The sequence below is a fragment of the Pundamilia nyererei genome, unplaced genomic scaffold (genome assembly GCF_000239375.1).
Source record: "Pundamilia nyererei isolate P.nyererei 1_Seehausen unplaced genomic scaffold, PunNye1.0 scaffold00059, whole genome shotgun sequence".
In the NCBI taxonomy this organism is placed as follows: Eukaryota; Metazoa; Chordata; class Actinopteri; order Cichliformes; family Cichlidae; genus Pundamilia; species Pundamilia nyererei.
This window is the reverse complement of record NW_005187460.1, coordinates 637,080-650,270: the sequence shown is the minus strand read 5'-3', so window position 1 is coordinate 650,270 and position 13,191 is coordinate 637,080. Positions and strand designations below refer to the sequence as shown.

The 13,191-nt window shown below is 41.6% G+C and overlaps 1 protein-coding gene across 3 annotated transcripts in view; it reads right to left on the bottom strand.

Annotated features, from left to right (window-relative positions):
* Window positions 1-13,191, bottom strand: part of cacna1ia (calcium voltage-gated channel subunit alpha1 Ia) — a 190,634-nt gene that overhangs the window by 52,977 nt on the left and 124,466 nt on the right. For all 3 annotated transcript variants that reach the window (XM_005734524.1, XM_013911268.1, XM_013911269.1), the window contains exons 7-12: window positions 10,455-10,803; window positions 9,975-10,067; window positions 5,285-5,609; window positions 4,601-4,989; window positions 964-1,115; window positions 470-655 (exon numbers count right to left, since the gene is read on the bottom strand). In XM_005734524.1, the coding sequence (XP_005734581.1) occupies window positions 470-655; window positions 964-1,115; window positions 4,601-4,989; window positions 5,285-5,609; window positions 9,975-10,067; window positions 10,455-10,803 (1,494 nt within the window). The remainder of the gene's footprint in view (window positions 1-469; window positions 656-963; window positions 1,116-4,600; window positions 4,990-5,284; window positions 5,610-9,974; window positions 10,068-10,454; window positions 10,804-13,191) is intronic.

The following is a 13,191-nucleotide window of genomic DNA, read 5'->3' as shown; positions in this document are numbered from 1 at the left end:
AGAAGAGAGCCTGACGAGCCCAGTTGTAAGTAAGCTATTAAGACTCGACTGTACACCGTGTTCGTGTTTTCCTCCGAAAACAATAAGTTCCGTTGGAGCAGCCTTTCAACGCCTCTCTCTGTCTCTCGCAAGAAAAGTTGACCCACACAACAAAGTAAAGCTATTTTTCGGCTACGAGCCGTATTAGTCAGAGGTTCCTTTACTACAGCTCGGAGTCGCGGACCTTCAGGAACAGTAATAAATCACACAGCAATAGTACATTCACGTTGTTGTAAAAAGCATGATAATATATTAAATAATCCAAAATATTCAGAATACGTTACTGTCATTGAGTAACGTAACGGAATGCGTTACATAATACATTTTGGGGCATGTATTCTGTATTCTGTAATGGAATACATTTTAAAAGTAACCTTCCCAACACTGTATGTGTGTATGTACATATATGTATTTACATGCCAAGAGTTACCTGAAGATGAAGATAAACAGCATAAGCAGCATGCAGAAGGTGGCCACATTGTCCATCGTCTTCATCAGAACCACAAGCTGCCGCCTCAGCGCAGGCATGAATCTCACCAGCTTAATGACCCTCAAAAGCCTGAATGTCCTCAGCACCGACAGACCACCGTCTGCCTGGCCAATGATCTCACACACACTGGGGGAGCACACGTGTTTAAAAAGGGGTAAAATGAGAATGGCAAAGATGTGGTGAAATTTGTAAAAATGTATGCGGTCATTTCAAAAGAAATATGGGGAAAGGAAGACCAAAATTAATAAGAGTCAAGAGAAATGAGGGGAAATAGATAAGAAAAGATTAGATAAGAGGCTAAGTTAGTCTTTAAAAAACAACATTCAATATTACACACATGAAGATAGAAAATTCTCATTCTGTAAGCACACATAATCCATACTAGGGTGATAAGGAACATACAGTATTCTCAATCAGCCACTCATATCACACACCTGATGATGACGATGATGCCATCAAAAATGTTATACGGATTCCTCAAGTATTCAAAGAAGCCAAAGGCAGTGAGCTTCAGGATCATCTCCAGCGTGAACATGCTGGTGAAGACGATGTTACAGATCTCCAGGACATTGGTCAGCTCCTCAGGCTTGGTGGAAACATCAAAACAAAATCAGAAGAGTGAGGATACAGACCGGTACCTCTTTTGTTGCACCATAAACCTCAAAATAGCTGGACCCAATATTGGAGTCAGTGATTTCTCATGCTATTTGAGAGCTATTACAAAAAATGTACCATTATTTTCTTACCCTAAATTTCAACTGTGGAATACTACACGATGTGCACAAGCACCAGTGCCATGTCAGTGGAAAAAAGGTCAGAGTGACAAAACCAATGATGAGAAGGGAAGCGGTTACAGGAGCTCAAGCACTGCAAGTATTTGAAGTTAAAAACAGAGCAGTGCCAAATACACACAAAGAGATAAAAACAGTTAATATTAAACCAGTTCTTTTCAATCACAGCTGCTGTAACAATAGATACGGGAGCCGCTGCCAAACAAAACAACTGCGCTCGTATTACTTTTCTCTGCTTGCGCTGAAAAAGCTGCCAGTCAAACTGTCAGTCACTTGAAGACAGAATTTACCCTTACCTGGCACATAAAATTAACACATACATCTTATCTGAGAGATGCAACAGTCTGAGATCAAGAGAAGAGGCTGAAAAGTCAGAAAACAAACAGTTTCCTGGCACAGCTGTTTATGTGACATTGTAAAGGAAAACTCACATCAGGGGGAAAATAAACAGGAAATGAGAAAAGGGATGGAGAGTGCGCATTGCCTGTGTAGCACATGGTGTCAAACACTGGCTGAATAGGATAGCCTGTTATCTGGAATTGCCAAAGCGACTCATACATATATGAACACGCCACACATATAGCACCCCCCCCCCGCACACCAGTCAATTCCGAGTTTATTTCCATTTCTATGCGCAGACTGGCTTTATGCAAGTGCGCTTTGTGTGCGAGTGGATGTGAGTTATGCGCGATATGGATCAGATGCTTTCTCCGATACCCCCTGTGAATTTTAGTTTCAAAAGCCAGTGGAGAAATAGCCAGCTCGCCCTGCCAAAGTTAGCAAACCATGTCAGGGAAACACACACTCTCACAGCCCTCCCCTCCCCTAATCCGCTTTGTCTCCCAGTCTATCTCTACAACACCCCTAGTTCTCCATGCCTTTTTCTTTCTCTTTTCTGAGTCTCATTATCAGGCAGACACATCTCTTCCCAATCAATATCCTCCTGTCGATCAGAGGGAGAATGAGGGAGAGAGAGGGAGAAGGAAAACCAAAAAAAAAAAAAAAAAAAATGGAAGGACTGTTTGAAACTAGATGATGGCATGACAGCTGAGGAGGGGAGATAGATTTGTCGTCAGAGACGAAGAAGAAAGAGCAAGAAAGACCTGCAAAACAGATTTGTTAGTTTCATAGCTTGAAGGTGGCTGTTATGAATTTAAAATTCGAAAGACATGTTAAAAAAAAAGGCTGCAGATCAGTAATAGTATGATATGGATAAATTAACATAGATGGAAACACCCGCCAAAAACAAGTTGGATCGCTTAGCAGCTGCTCTAACCTTGACCTACGCCCATAACTCCCTTACGAGTCTTAAGTGCAAACACAGGATATGAGATTTATTGCTATTGACAGAACCATCACGGCCCTTGACACCACAGTTTAACTCAAACAAAATACCATCATCACTCCCTCCCTGTTGCTTTCTCCTCCTCCTTCCTTCTCCCCCTTCTTCTTGTCCCATTACCTTTCATTCCCTAGCAACGTTTCTCCTCATATTCTCATACCTTTGATCTCCCATGTTACTTTTTTGCCTGTTCCTGCCCTGCATATGTCCCCTGAGAATCCATCCCATGAGACAAGTGTCCTCTCTTGTTACTCGCCTGAAATGTGCCCAGTCAGCATGACTGTTTCATGAATATGAATGAATGAGCTACGCCCTCAAGTGTGACTGCGCATGTGTGGCTTCTTTTGAAAACTAATGAATTAGTAAAAATTATTAGTCAAACTTAAATATTTGAACACATAAATCGTCCGCTGTCACATGTGACACCTATCCAGAAGGATTTATTTGAAATCAGACTGTAAATACAGACCTTTTCCCTAAGCCCCTGTGGTGCTGTGGTACAGCAGCTGTGTGGTTAGTCATGTTTTGGGCTTCAGAGTTCTTGTTTAAGAAGAAAACACTGAAGTTAAGACTTCTTCACCGCAAAGCCAGCGCACACACCTGTGTAAGTGCTCCTGTCAGTCTTGCAGAGGGAGAAAGACTCAAAAGACAAGGCAAACGAGGCGTCTGCGAGTGTGTGCATGCAAACGCGTGTGGGTCCCTGCATACGTGCCCGCTCTGAAGTGCGCGCACTCACACGCGCGCACAGAATTGCACGGGGAATAGAGCTGAAAACTGCTGTGTAACCGGCATAAGCCTCACGCTTCCTCTCTCGCTTGTCTCCTCCTCTTCTTTTCCCCCGCACAACCCTCGTTTATTTTTAGAATCTTTAGAGATGAGGGAGAGAAAGAGAGAGAGAGAGAGAGAGAGAGCGCAACTACCCTGTACGCTGTCAAAGAGTGCGTGGGCGGACGAGAGAGGGAGAAGCGGGGAGACGGAGGATGAAACTGAGGGAGGTAAAAAAGAGTAGGTGAGTAGATGAGACGCTCGGGGTAAGGCGGGAAGGATGGAAGGAAGGGAGACAGCGAGGAACAAAGGAACAAGTGGGGGAAAGTGCAAAGGAAAGGTGCACAGAGGGATTTGTGGGGAGAACAGGGGGAAGGTGAGGTGGAAGTAAAATTAGCAAGGGAGGGAGCATGAAAGACAGACAGAAAACAGAATAGGAGAGAGAATGGAGAAAAAAGAAAAAAGCTGTCTTATGTAACAGCTTGTGAGTCCATGTGTTTCTGTTGGTGCATGCGCAAGAATATAAAAATATATTTTGTTTATGCGCCTGCACACGGTTTGAAAAAAGGAAAAAAGGATCTGCATTGTGTGTTTGCGTGTGCAACTATTTGTGTTCACGTGTGCGTGCGTATTCTTGGCAGGCTGCTCTCACTCTCGCTTTCAGACACCTGCCTTGTCTGCCTCTGAGGAGGCTTGGCCCATGTTAAAAGCCAGCTCGGTTATGTCTACTGCTAGGCTAAATGTTTACACCTCGATCATGGAACTGTTAGGCACTGATGCTCCTCCAATCCCGCACTCGTCGCCCTGAATGTCATCTGCCGTAACGTTGTTTCCTTCTGCTGATTTGCTGGGGTGGGAGAAATGATTACAGTAACACACTATATTGATACTGTCACTCTCAAACACTCTAGGCAACGCTCCAAAACAATCACTCTCTTTGGTGGCTCATGGCTTTTGGAATCGGTTCAGACATAAGTAATGGCGAGGTTCATAATAAAAAGAGAGTCCTTAAAACAGAAGATGGGTCAAAAACTAAAACAAACAAACAAACAAACAAAAACCGCTCACCACTCAGTGGGGATTTTTTCATGACCTGATGTGAAAGGTGGAAGTGCTGCATGAACTTGAGTGAGGTGAAGATGAAGGAGGTCTCTTAATCGAAGCTGATCTTACCTGGTTGTGATGCTCGATGCCCATACTGATGGTGTTAATGAGAATAGCAATCATAATGCCCCTGCTGAAGTACTTGCTCTCCACAATGCCCCAAAGCTTCCTCCTCATACCGTTCCAGAGGTCCTTACAATGTCCAAAGCACGTCCTTTTCCGCTTCCTCTCTCCATCTCCCCTCTCCTCCAAGTGGTTCTCCTCTTTGCTCGTCTCCTTAACCGCATCCTCTTCATTTTCCTCACCATTGGCGGAATCTCCCACAGCCCGCACTCCCTCCTTCAACGATAACGCACATATAGGGCAGTCCTCGGGATTTTGAGGGACAGACAGACTGATGGAATTGGCTAGTGGCTGAGAGTCGTGGTCTTGCTTGTTTTGGTGGGGGCAGTGGAACGCTACAGAAACAGAGTGACAGGGGGAAAAAAAGATGTGGATGCAGTCTCAAATACAGAACTTTTTTGTGTTTTTTTAACCAAGTATACAAAAGAAGTTCAGGTATGCACTAGTAGCACTGTGTGAGATTTATTATCTAAGAAATGCACGATCCAATCGGGCCGTCATCATGTTTTGAAAAACCTAAAATTCAGCTCTTGCTCTTATGTAATTGTACATCTTATCTGAAATAGAACTGCCAAATGTTACATAAATAAGAATATTCTCATTGTTATTTTCTGAAACCCTCCTACTCACATCTCGGATGCCTCAAATGATGCCGTTCTCCGTTCACATTGCCTCCACCCCGCCTGTTACCCCTGCCTCCACCAGCCGGCGGGGGCTTGCCCCTCAGCGTGTAATAGAGAGCTGCCGATCTCCTCTTAGCCTTGCGGAGGACATGGCAGACCAGCTGGAAGATCTCTTCGTAGCAGTCTCCAGGCTCGGCCATGCTGGCCAAGGTGGAGGAGGACAGGCACTGCGCCCTTTGCTCCTGCATCAGCTGGTGCTCCCGCTGTTTGGTTTCTGAGAACTGGGTGGCGATAACCACTAGGCACAGGTTGATCATGAAGAATGAACCGATCTGGAGACGCAGAGGCAAAAAAGTTGACCCCGTGAGATTAAACCCAGTGCGACGGAAGACAAACTCCTGCAGGCATGTCAAAGTTGATTGTTTTGTTGTAAAAGCTCATAAATCAATGTTTGACAAAATTAACTAAAACAAAAATGCACAGATACGCCGCCTTATTTGAATAATCAGCCCATGGCTAAAGCAGATGTTTCTCATTTAGGAAACATGAAAAATGTGAAGAATTGTGGTCTTTCTTCAGTGGTAAATACACACTTGCCTATTCTAATACTGTGCTCTGTTCCTCCTTTAGAAATGGTAGCGCACATGCTAAAGGTCTCTGAAGGCTGGCTTCCCACCAAACCGAGACTGATTGGAGCAGACAGACAGAGCCAACACATGCCCAAAGCACAGTTCAGCGTCTGGCAATCTCTCTTTCTCTCCTTCTCTTTTTATTCTCTGACTCGACTTAATGCTCCCTCCCCTCCGTGCACTCAACATTAATTTTTACTTTTCTCACGCCTTTGCTTGACAAGCATTCCCTAACCACTCTCTCTCACTGCTTTCTTTTTTTACACTGTTTTTCACAAAAGAAGTTTGATTTTTCTTATCATGAGTTAAAGTAAGGTTTGGCAGCAGAGAGGTGATGAGGTTACCCGTGAACAGTACATGCTGACTGACCCTTTTAGTGGCAGTAATGGGAATCACTATGGGACTGCTGAAACTGCCTTTATTGGTGTGCTCTGAGCAGGTTACAGACCAATGAATAGATCAATACTGGATAATGGTGAACAACTAAAAAAAAAAAACAGGCTGTAGGATGGATAGAGCAGCTTTTACCAGTGTTTCAGTTTTGTGCATCAAAAATCTGAACTTGTATCTCTCTGCTTCAGTGATATAAATACATGTTGAGTACATACATCGGCATACTGCACATACATATCTATAAAACTATGCATTTTGAGATGTGATGCTTAATAAATCATTCACAGATATAAAATCCAAACCTAGTGACATTCCACTTTTAGACTTTCATCCAAAGTGATCAAAGATGCAAAGGAAAGGTGAAGGAGAGAGCGAGGAAGCCGGAGGGAATGAAATAAAGCGGCTGCAGAGATATTTACAAAGAGAAAAAGAGAGAGGAAACATAGATGGGAGGTGCGTGAGAGGAGGAGAGATACCCATCTGTGGCCTGTGGGTCAAAGCAGGTCTGCAGGTGTGTGGGGCTTTGATTTCCCTCCAGGTTTGCATCTGCGTGTGTGTGTGTCTATTCTGTGATTCTGATCAGTAGACAGCTTTACGCATAATGAGCGAGGGCAGCCCAATATCACGCATTCAGACCATCACTGCATTATGCATGCATGCAAGCTCTCACACACACACATACACACTCAAACACATACATATTCACATAGACAAAAGCATGTGTGATCACACACACGTCACCACTTAGATGGGCTTAGCTTATAACAGATTGCATATACAGCTGTAGGCAGAAGTTTGCACACACTCATCCTGGGCATGAATGTCATGATAATTTGGATCTTTTAATGATTTCTTTGAATGATTTCTGCTCTTTTTGCAGAATGGAAGAACTTTAAAAAACTAGAATTGGGTGCACAAGTTTGAATTTATTTTAGATTTTTTCTAATACACATGGGGTCCTCGACACCTCGACTTCATGCTTTTGGTAGTAATCAAGAAGAGTCTGGCATAGTTAAGGTTGGATATTAGACCACTCTTCTTGGCAGGATTGAAAGAGTTCATTTGAACTGGTTGGTTTACTGGTATTAACCCATCTTGGACAAATTTTCATTACTGTTGAGGTTGGAGCTTTGGAAAGAACATTTCAGAAGCTCTTTTGTTTGCCTTCTTTATGCTTCTGTTTTACTGCATCTATGTGATCATTCTCCTGTTGGAACATCCTGTGTGTACACACCTGGGTACAAATTGTAATTGTGTAGCTGTGGATTTAAGGTTAAGTTAAAAAGATTGAAGGTAATCCACTGATCCAATTTGTGCAATGTATCAGTACCACTGACAGCTAAACATGATGTTACCACCACCATGCTAGACAGTTGGTATGGTCTTCTTAGGTTTGAATACTTCACCATACTTCTCCAAAATTGTCAGTGTGGCTAAATTGCTCAATCTTTGCCTCGTGTTATCATAAAACTTTTCTCTAGAAGGAATTTGTCTTATCTATGTGGGTAGCTGAAATGTCAGTCAAGCTAGAACATGTTGATTTTGGAGCAGGGCCTTTGTTCTTGGTCAGCACCCTCTCAGTCCATGATTATGTAAAGGTTCCTTAAATGTTGACAGTAATGCTGGTGTTCTAGCAGTTTCTAGTTCATGGCAGGTTTGAGCTTGGGTTGGTCCTGAACATCTTAATATATTTTGTCTCATCAGAGGGTGACAGGTTTGGTCTTATTCCAGACTTTGTGAAAGTGGTGACACATTTGAATAACTTGTACTTATTGAAACATGTTAAAAGTGATGATCTTGGACTCTGTTGTTGTTTGGAAATGTATGTAACTACAACTGTATGCGCTCCTATGCTGGATTCATCACATATATATTGGTAAGACTTTTTTCATATACACACAGGTAACTGCCTATTAAAAGCCCTCTCGGGAGTGATTAGCTCTTATACACTTACTCCCCCTCAGTTCACTCTGATATAGCTACTTTGGGTTCCACACTTGACAGTATATCAAGTTTCAAACAGACAAAGATGAGACTGTGTGTTTGACACTGTGGAGGTTAAACTTCTTTTTGTCTCTCAGTTTTGTACCCCAAACCACACACTTACATGACTGATTAACAGACTTTAAAGCGCGGGGTGCTACAATGTCATAATGACACAACAGACGGAGAGATGGGGTGGATGAGGGAGTGAGAGTTTGATGAGTAAAAGGCAGTAAATGGAAGGACTACAAAGGAAAAGAATGAAAGCATTCAAGGTGACCCTGACTGTGTGTAGAGCACAATAAGGGCCCATTGAAGTGTGTGGCTGAAAACTTCTCATGGTGTCAGCAATGCTTCCACGGCATCACTTAAAAACGTTGGGTGGCTGCCAAACAGAGTGGAGCTTTGCAAGGAAGCTCAAAAGGAGCAACACATTTGCGTCAGTTAGTTACACCAAAACTATTTGGGCATTTGCACCACAAAGGGAGCAGTCTGTCTAGAGCAGTTAGACGATATCTCTTAATCTCTGTAGCTCTCATACTGAACCCGAAAACAAAGGAGCTTGTTTTGTTTGGTCAGTTCTTAGTGCCAGATTGCAGCAGTTTGGGCATGAACTCTGACTGCAAATCAGTGCGATGATGTAATCATCTGTTGGCCCTTAATGTAATTGGAACAAGAGGGGTACGTGATATGAGACTCTAGACAGTGGGTTAGCACAAACCAGGAAAAAGCGATTATGCTGTAATGTGACACCACATCTCGCAAAAAGGTGATTCTTGCACTGACAATGCTAGCCTGAGGTCTCATCTGCCACAGTGGATGGACTTTAGTCAGCAATCACATCAGCAATAACAAAGAATTGGACGCAGGATTAAAATTCATATACCCCCAAAACATTTCCCTTCCCTCTGATTATACATCTTTTTACATGTACAGCAAGTGTTATAAGATCTTTCTCATAGTAACATTTTTTAACGATTGAAACTGCTCTTCTACTCACGCCTGGAACTCAAAGTGCATACTATACGCATCAATAACCCATTCACAAACATCTGACTACATCAGGTTTAACTCAGGTTTCAGCATCTTGCCCAAAGAAACAGGTCAGAAGAGCCAGGGATTGAACCATCAACCTTCCACTTAGCAGAAGACTTCCATTACTTTTAGAAAGTATCAGCACTACAAAGTTTCTCATCTCCTTTCTTCTGCCATGTTATCTTCCTGATCTTATTTTGTCTTTCTTTTACTGTTCACCTGCTGATGGGAAAGTGTAAAATCTGTGACTTCTGTGGCACTGTCTATTGTACTGACACAGTGGGAATGAACAGAATTTACAGGCAGTCAAAAGCATGTGAATGCAGCACAAACAATCCAACCCTCATTGTGTTGCTGACACTGTATTTCCCATATAACTTTTGCACAGAGCATGCACATGATAACTTTTCCCTTTCGGCACTTGATTTTTTGTGTGTTTTTCAGCAGTCCATCAACTTGTACTTGTTTTTTTACTTGCATTTTTCTACTTCTCACTCAAAAACAGTTCAATTAATCACTCAGAGGGTATTTACTGACATATAAATGTAGCAATATACGCACACTAGGAGGCAATAGCCTGTGTTTTTCTATAGTTTATCCAAACGTTTATAATAATTAAACATGTGATACACTGGAATGTTAGTAGAAAGTACTTACAATGATGAGTAAGATGAAGTAGATGAAGTTGTAGAAGGAGTGGGCATCCATAACATAATACATTATCTCAACCCAGCCCTCTAGAGTGATCACCTAGGAGGAAAGATTTGACTCAAAGTTAACATTTGCAATTTGTGCTCCAGGGTTTGCTTAGCATTATATAATTTTTTTAAAAGACTTACTTTGCCACATATTTATCTACTAGTGAAGGACAGTTTTTTTATCACCTTGAAACTCCTCTACATAAATAAATACATATATAAAACCAGCGATTTTTTATTTAAAAAATAACATGGAGTTAAGAAAAATAAGTAATAGGAAAACTAAGGAAAATAGACAAGTAAATGCAAAAAAAGAATGCAGATATCTAATTAAAAACAAATAAATGAACAAAAGAACACTGAATCATCAGCACCAAATAACCACATTCCAAAAAGAAGGTTATTATTACTACTCATTACCCTTAGCACGCAAACCTACCTGGAAAATTACAATCCAGGCGTAGACAATGTTGTCAAAGTTGATGGCACCTTTGTGGGGGTTAGTACTCCCAGTGTGGCACCGAGTGTAATATTGGTTCCAGTTTATGCATAGCCCTATTGCTTCACCAGCACCACTACTGTTAGCCAGAGGCTCAGGACTCAGGCCCAGCGCCTGTCTGTGGAGAGCGTCCTCCTTATCCAGGCAGCATATGCGTCCTCCTTCGCGTCTCGCTGGCACGTCAGTACATGACATTATGCCATTATCGGAAGCCAGGGAGCAGATGAAGGGTCGTTCATCATCTTCCTCTGGCCGGTAGTATGGCGCAGGCAGGGTCATACCTGATGGGCTGGAGAAAGAACAAATAATAACGAAGGTAAGATGTTCATGGTATTTTATCCCGATACATAAAATTGTACATGAACTTAAATGAAGTATTTTACTTACTTCATTTAAGGAGCACTGTACCAAGAGGTGGGCGGGGGGGGGGGGGGGGGGGGGGGGGGGGGGGTATGAGTGATGACTTAAGGCAGGCATGCTATCACAGGAAATACTCCCTTGCTTTCCTTCTCTCTACTGCACACAGTCACAAATATATACACACATGGCTGTGTCTTTTGACTAATTTCTTTCCAGTTCAGACAAAAAAAAGCTTACAACCTTGGATGATTGGATTAATAAGAGCTTTAGGTGATATGTACAGTATATCTATAGAGGCCACACCTGGCAGACACCTAGCAGACAGTGCTTGAAGCTGCTGCAGTAGACCAAAGCTGTGCTGACAGGTGTGGTAGGGAGGGTTAGAACATGTGTTGCCAGGATATTACCAAAAGAAATGATGTTAGGAATTACATAATATCCTTTTTTTGTGCATAATTTTGGAGAAGTGTGTGAAAAATTGTCCTTTCACCTTTAGTTTTCCAGCAGAAGTGGTTATTAACTGTTTGTTAGCTGCTACTGGATTACACTGGCATGAATACAGAAACCAGATAATGACAATTAACTTTGTTTGCTTTTTATTTATTGGGTTTGCAGTTTGAGTAGTTACTAAATCCTTACAGCAGTATCTGTGTTTTCTGTTTTTATTGCGATTTCTCCTGTTTGGTGGAGTAGGGGTGGCTGATGTAGCTAAAATAAGGATACAAAAGATGATTCACAGTATTAGCATATGTTTTTCACCCAACAAACTCAAGACAAAGGATGATACACAAATAGTTTTAAAATGATATAATAGTTTATATAAGGCGAGCATCCTTGCTTTATTTTACAAAAATAAAATGACAAATCTGTTTTTCTCCATAACAGGAAACAGTGATAATCTTCAATTCAGTTCTGCTGTTGTTTGAGAAATCATGGAGGATGCACTTTAACAATTCTCTGCTGAACTATCAACACAAACATTTTGAGGACTAAATTTTTTTTTATATATTTGAAGACTTGTGATTCAAAAGCCTGTAAACATCAGAAATGAGAGGACGATATATATATAAAAAGATCTCAGTGCATTTTGCTTCATACCCTGCAAAATTAGACAAAGCACCTTTTCCAAGACATTGTTTTTGCCACTTGCCTTTTCACTACAGTATGTCTACCAATCACAGCACTACCAATCAGAAGGTACAAATCACATCATGAGATAATTAAACAGGCGAAGTGCCATTTATCAGTTTTGGAGACTGTGATCATAATATTTGCTACCTTCAGGTGCTATTTTGCATCTTTACTTACTTGAAATGACACCAGTACACTCATTTTGAAGCTATTTAATTTTGGTTCCACATTTTTATTCTTTTTTATTGACACAGCATATCATGTTATATCCATCCTACATTTGTCTTTATTTATTTTGAGCACAGTGTAGTTACAAAAGTATGAATTTACTTAAACCTTACATACTGTTTGGATCTAATTTGACATATTTTGGCATGTGACAGCAGTAAAAATTCTGTTAGCCTGAACTTAAAATACTTTTGTACAGGTGCTCAAAATTTCTGAACAGTAAGGTTGTTCCAGGTGGTTTTAGGAAATCTTAAAACTGTACAAGCCATGATGATGTGTATAATTGATGGGACAGTGGTGACACAGTGCAAGGGGGAAATTGACACTGTCACGAGAAGTGTCTGTGTTATCGCCACATTCACTCAGGTTCCCACAGAGACAGGCGCCTGGTGGTCTCTGAACGATCCTGATGGTATCTTGAAACAGCGAAACAGCAAATCTCCTTTCACATACTATATGACAATGGCACCGCTGCTCTCTGAAACCCATTATATCCTACGGTTTAAACTGCATCGTTTGCTGCTGCGTAGCAAATAGCAACACAAGTAGAGCCATCCCCATCTGGGGAGCACTCACATGTGCAGCGACCGTGGCGCGCTGAGACATATATTCTCACAACCAACAGAAATGAACAACAAGAGAGAAATGTACACATAAATATAGTAAGGAAAAAGACCATGAACAGGTGCAAAGATGTCACAGTACATCTACAGCGCAGCAGTCAGTGGTATATAAATTTCAAGGCGATTCACTTAACTTAGTGGTCAGCTGCCTTTTATGTGAATGAGCCACATCGAGGCGACTATATGAGAGATCACAGGTTCTGCGCGTAATGACGAAGCTTATGAATGAACTAACATTCATTCATAAACTCGCACTCTAATCTTGGCCAAGGACACTTTTACATGCAAACAATATTTTATGTCTTTAATGGTTATACATGGTTATTTAAAACAAA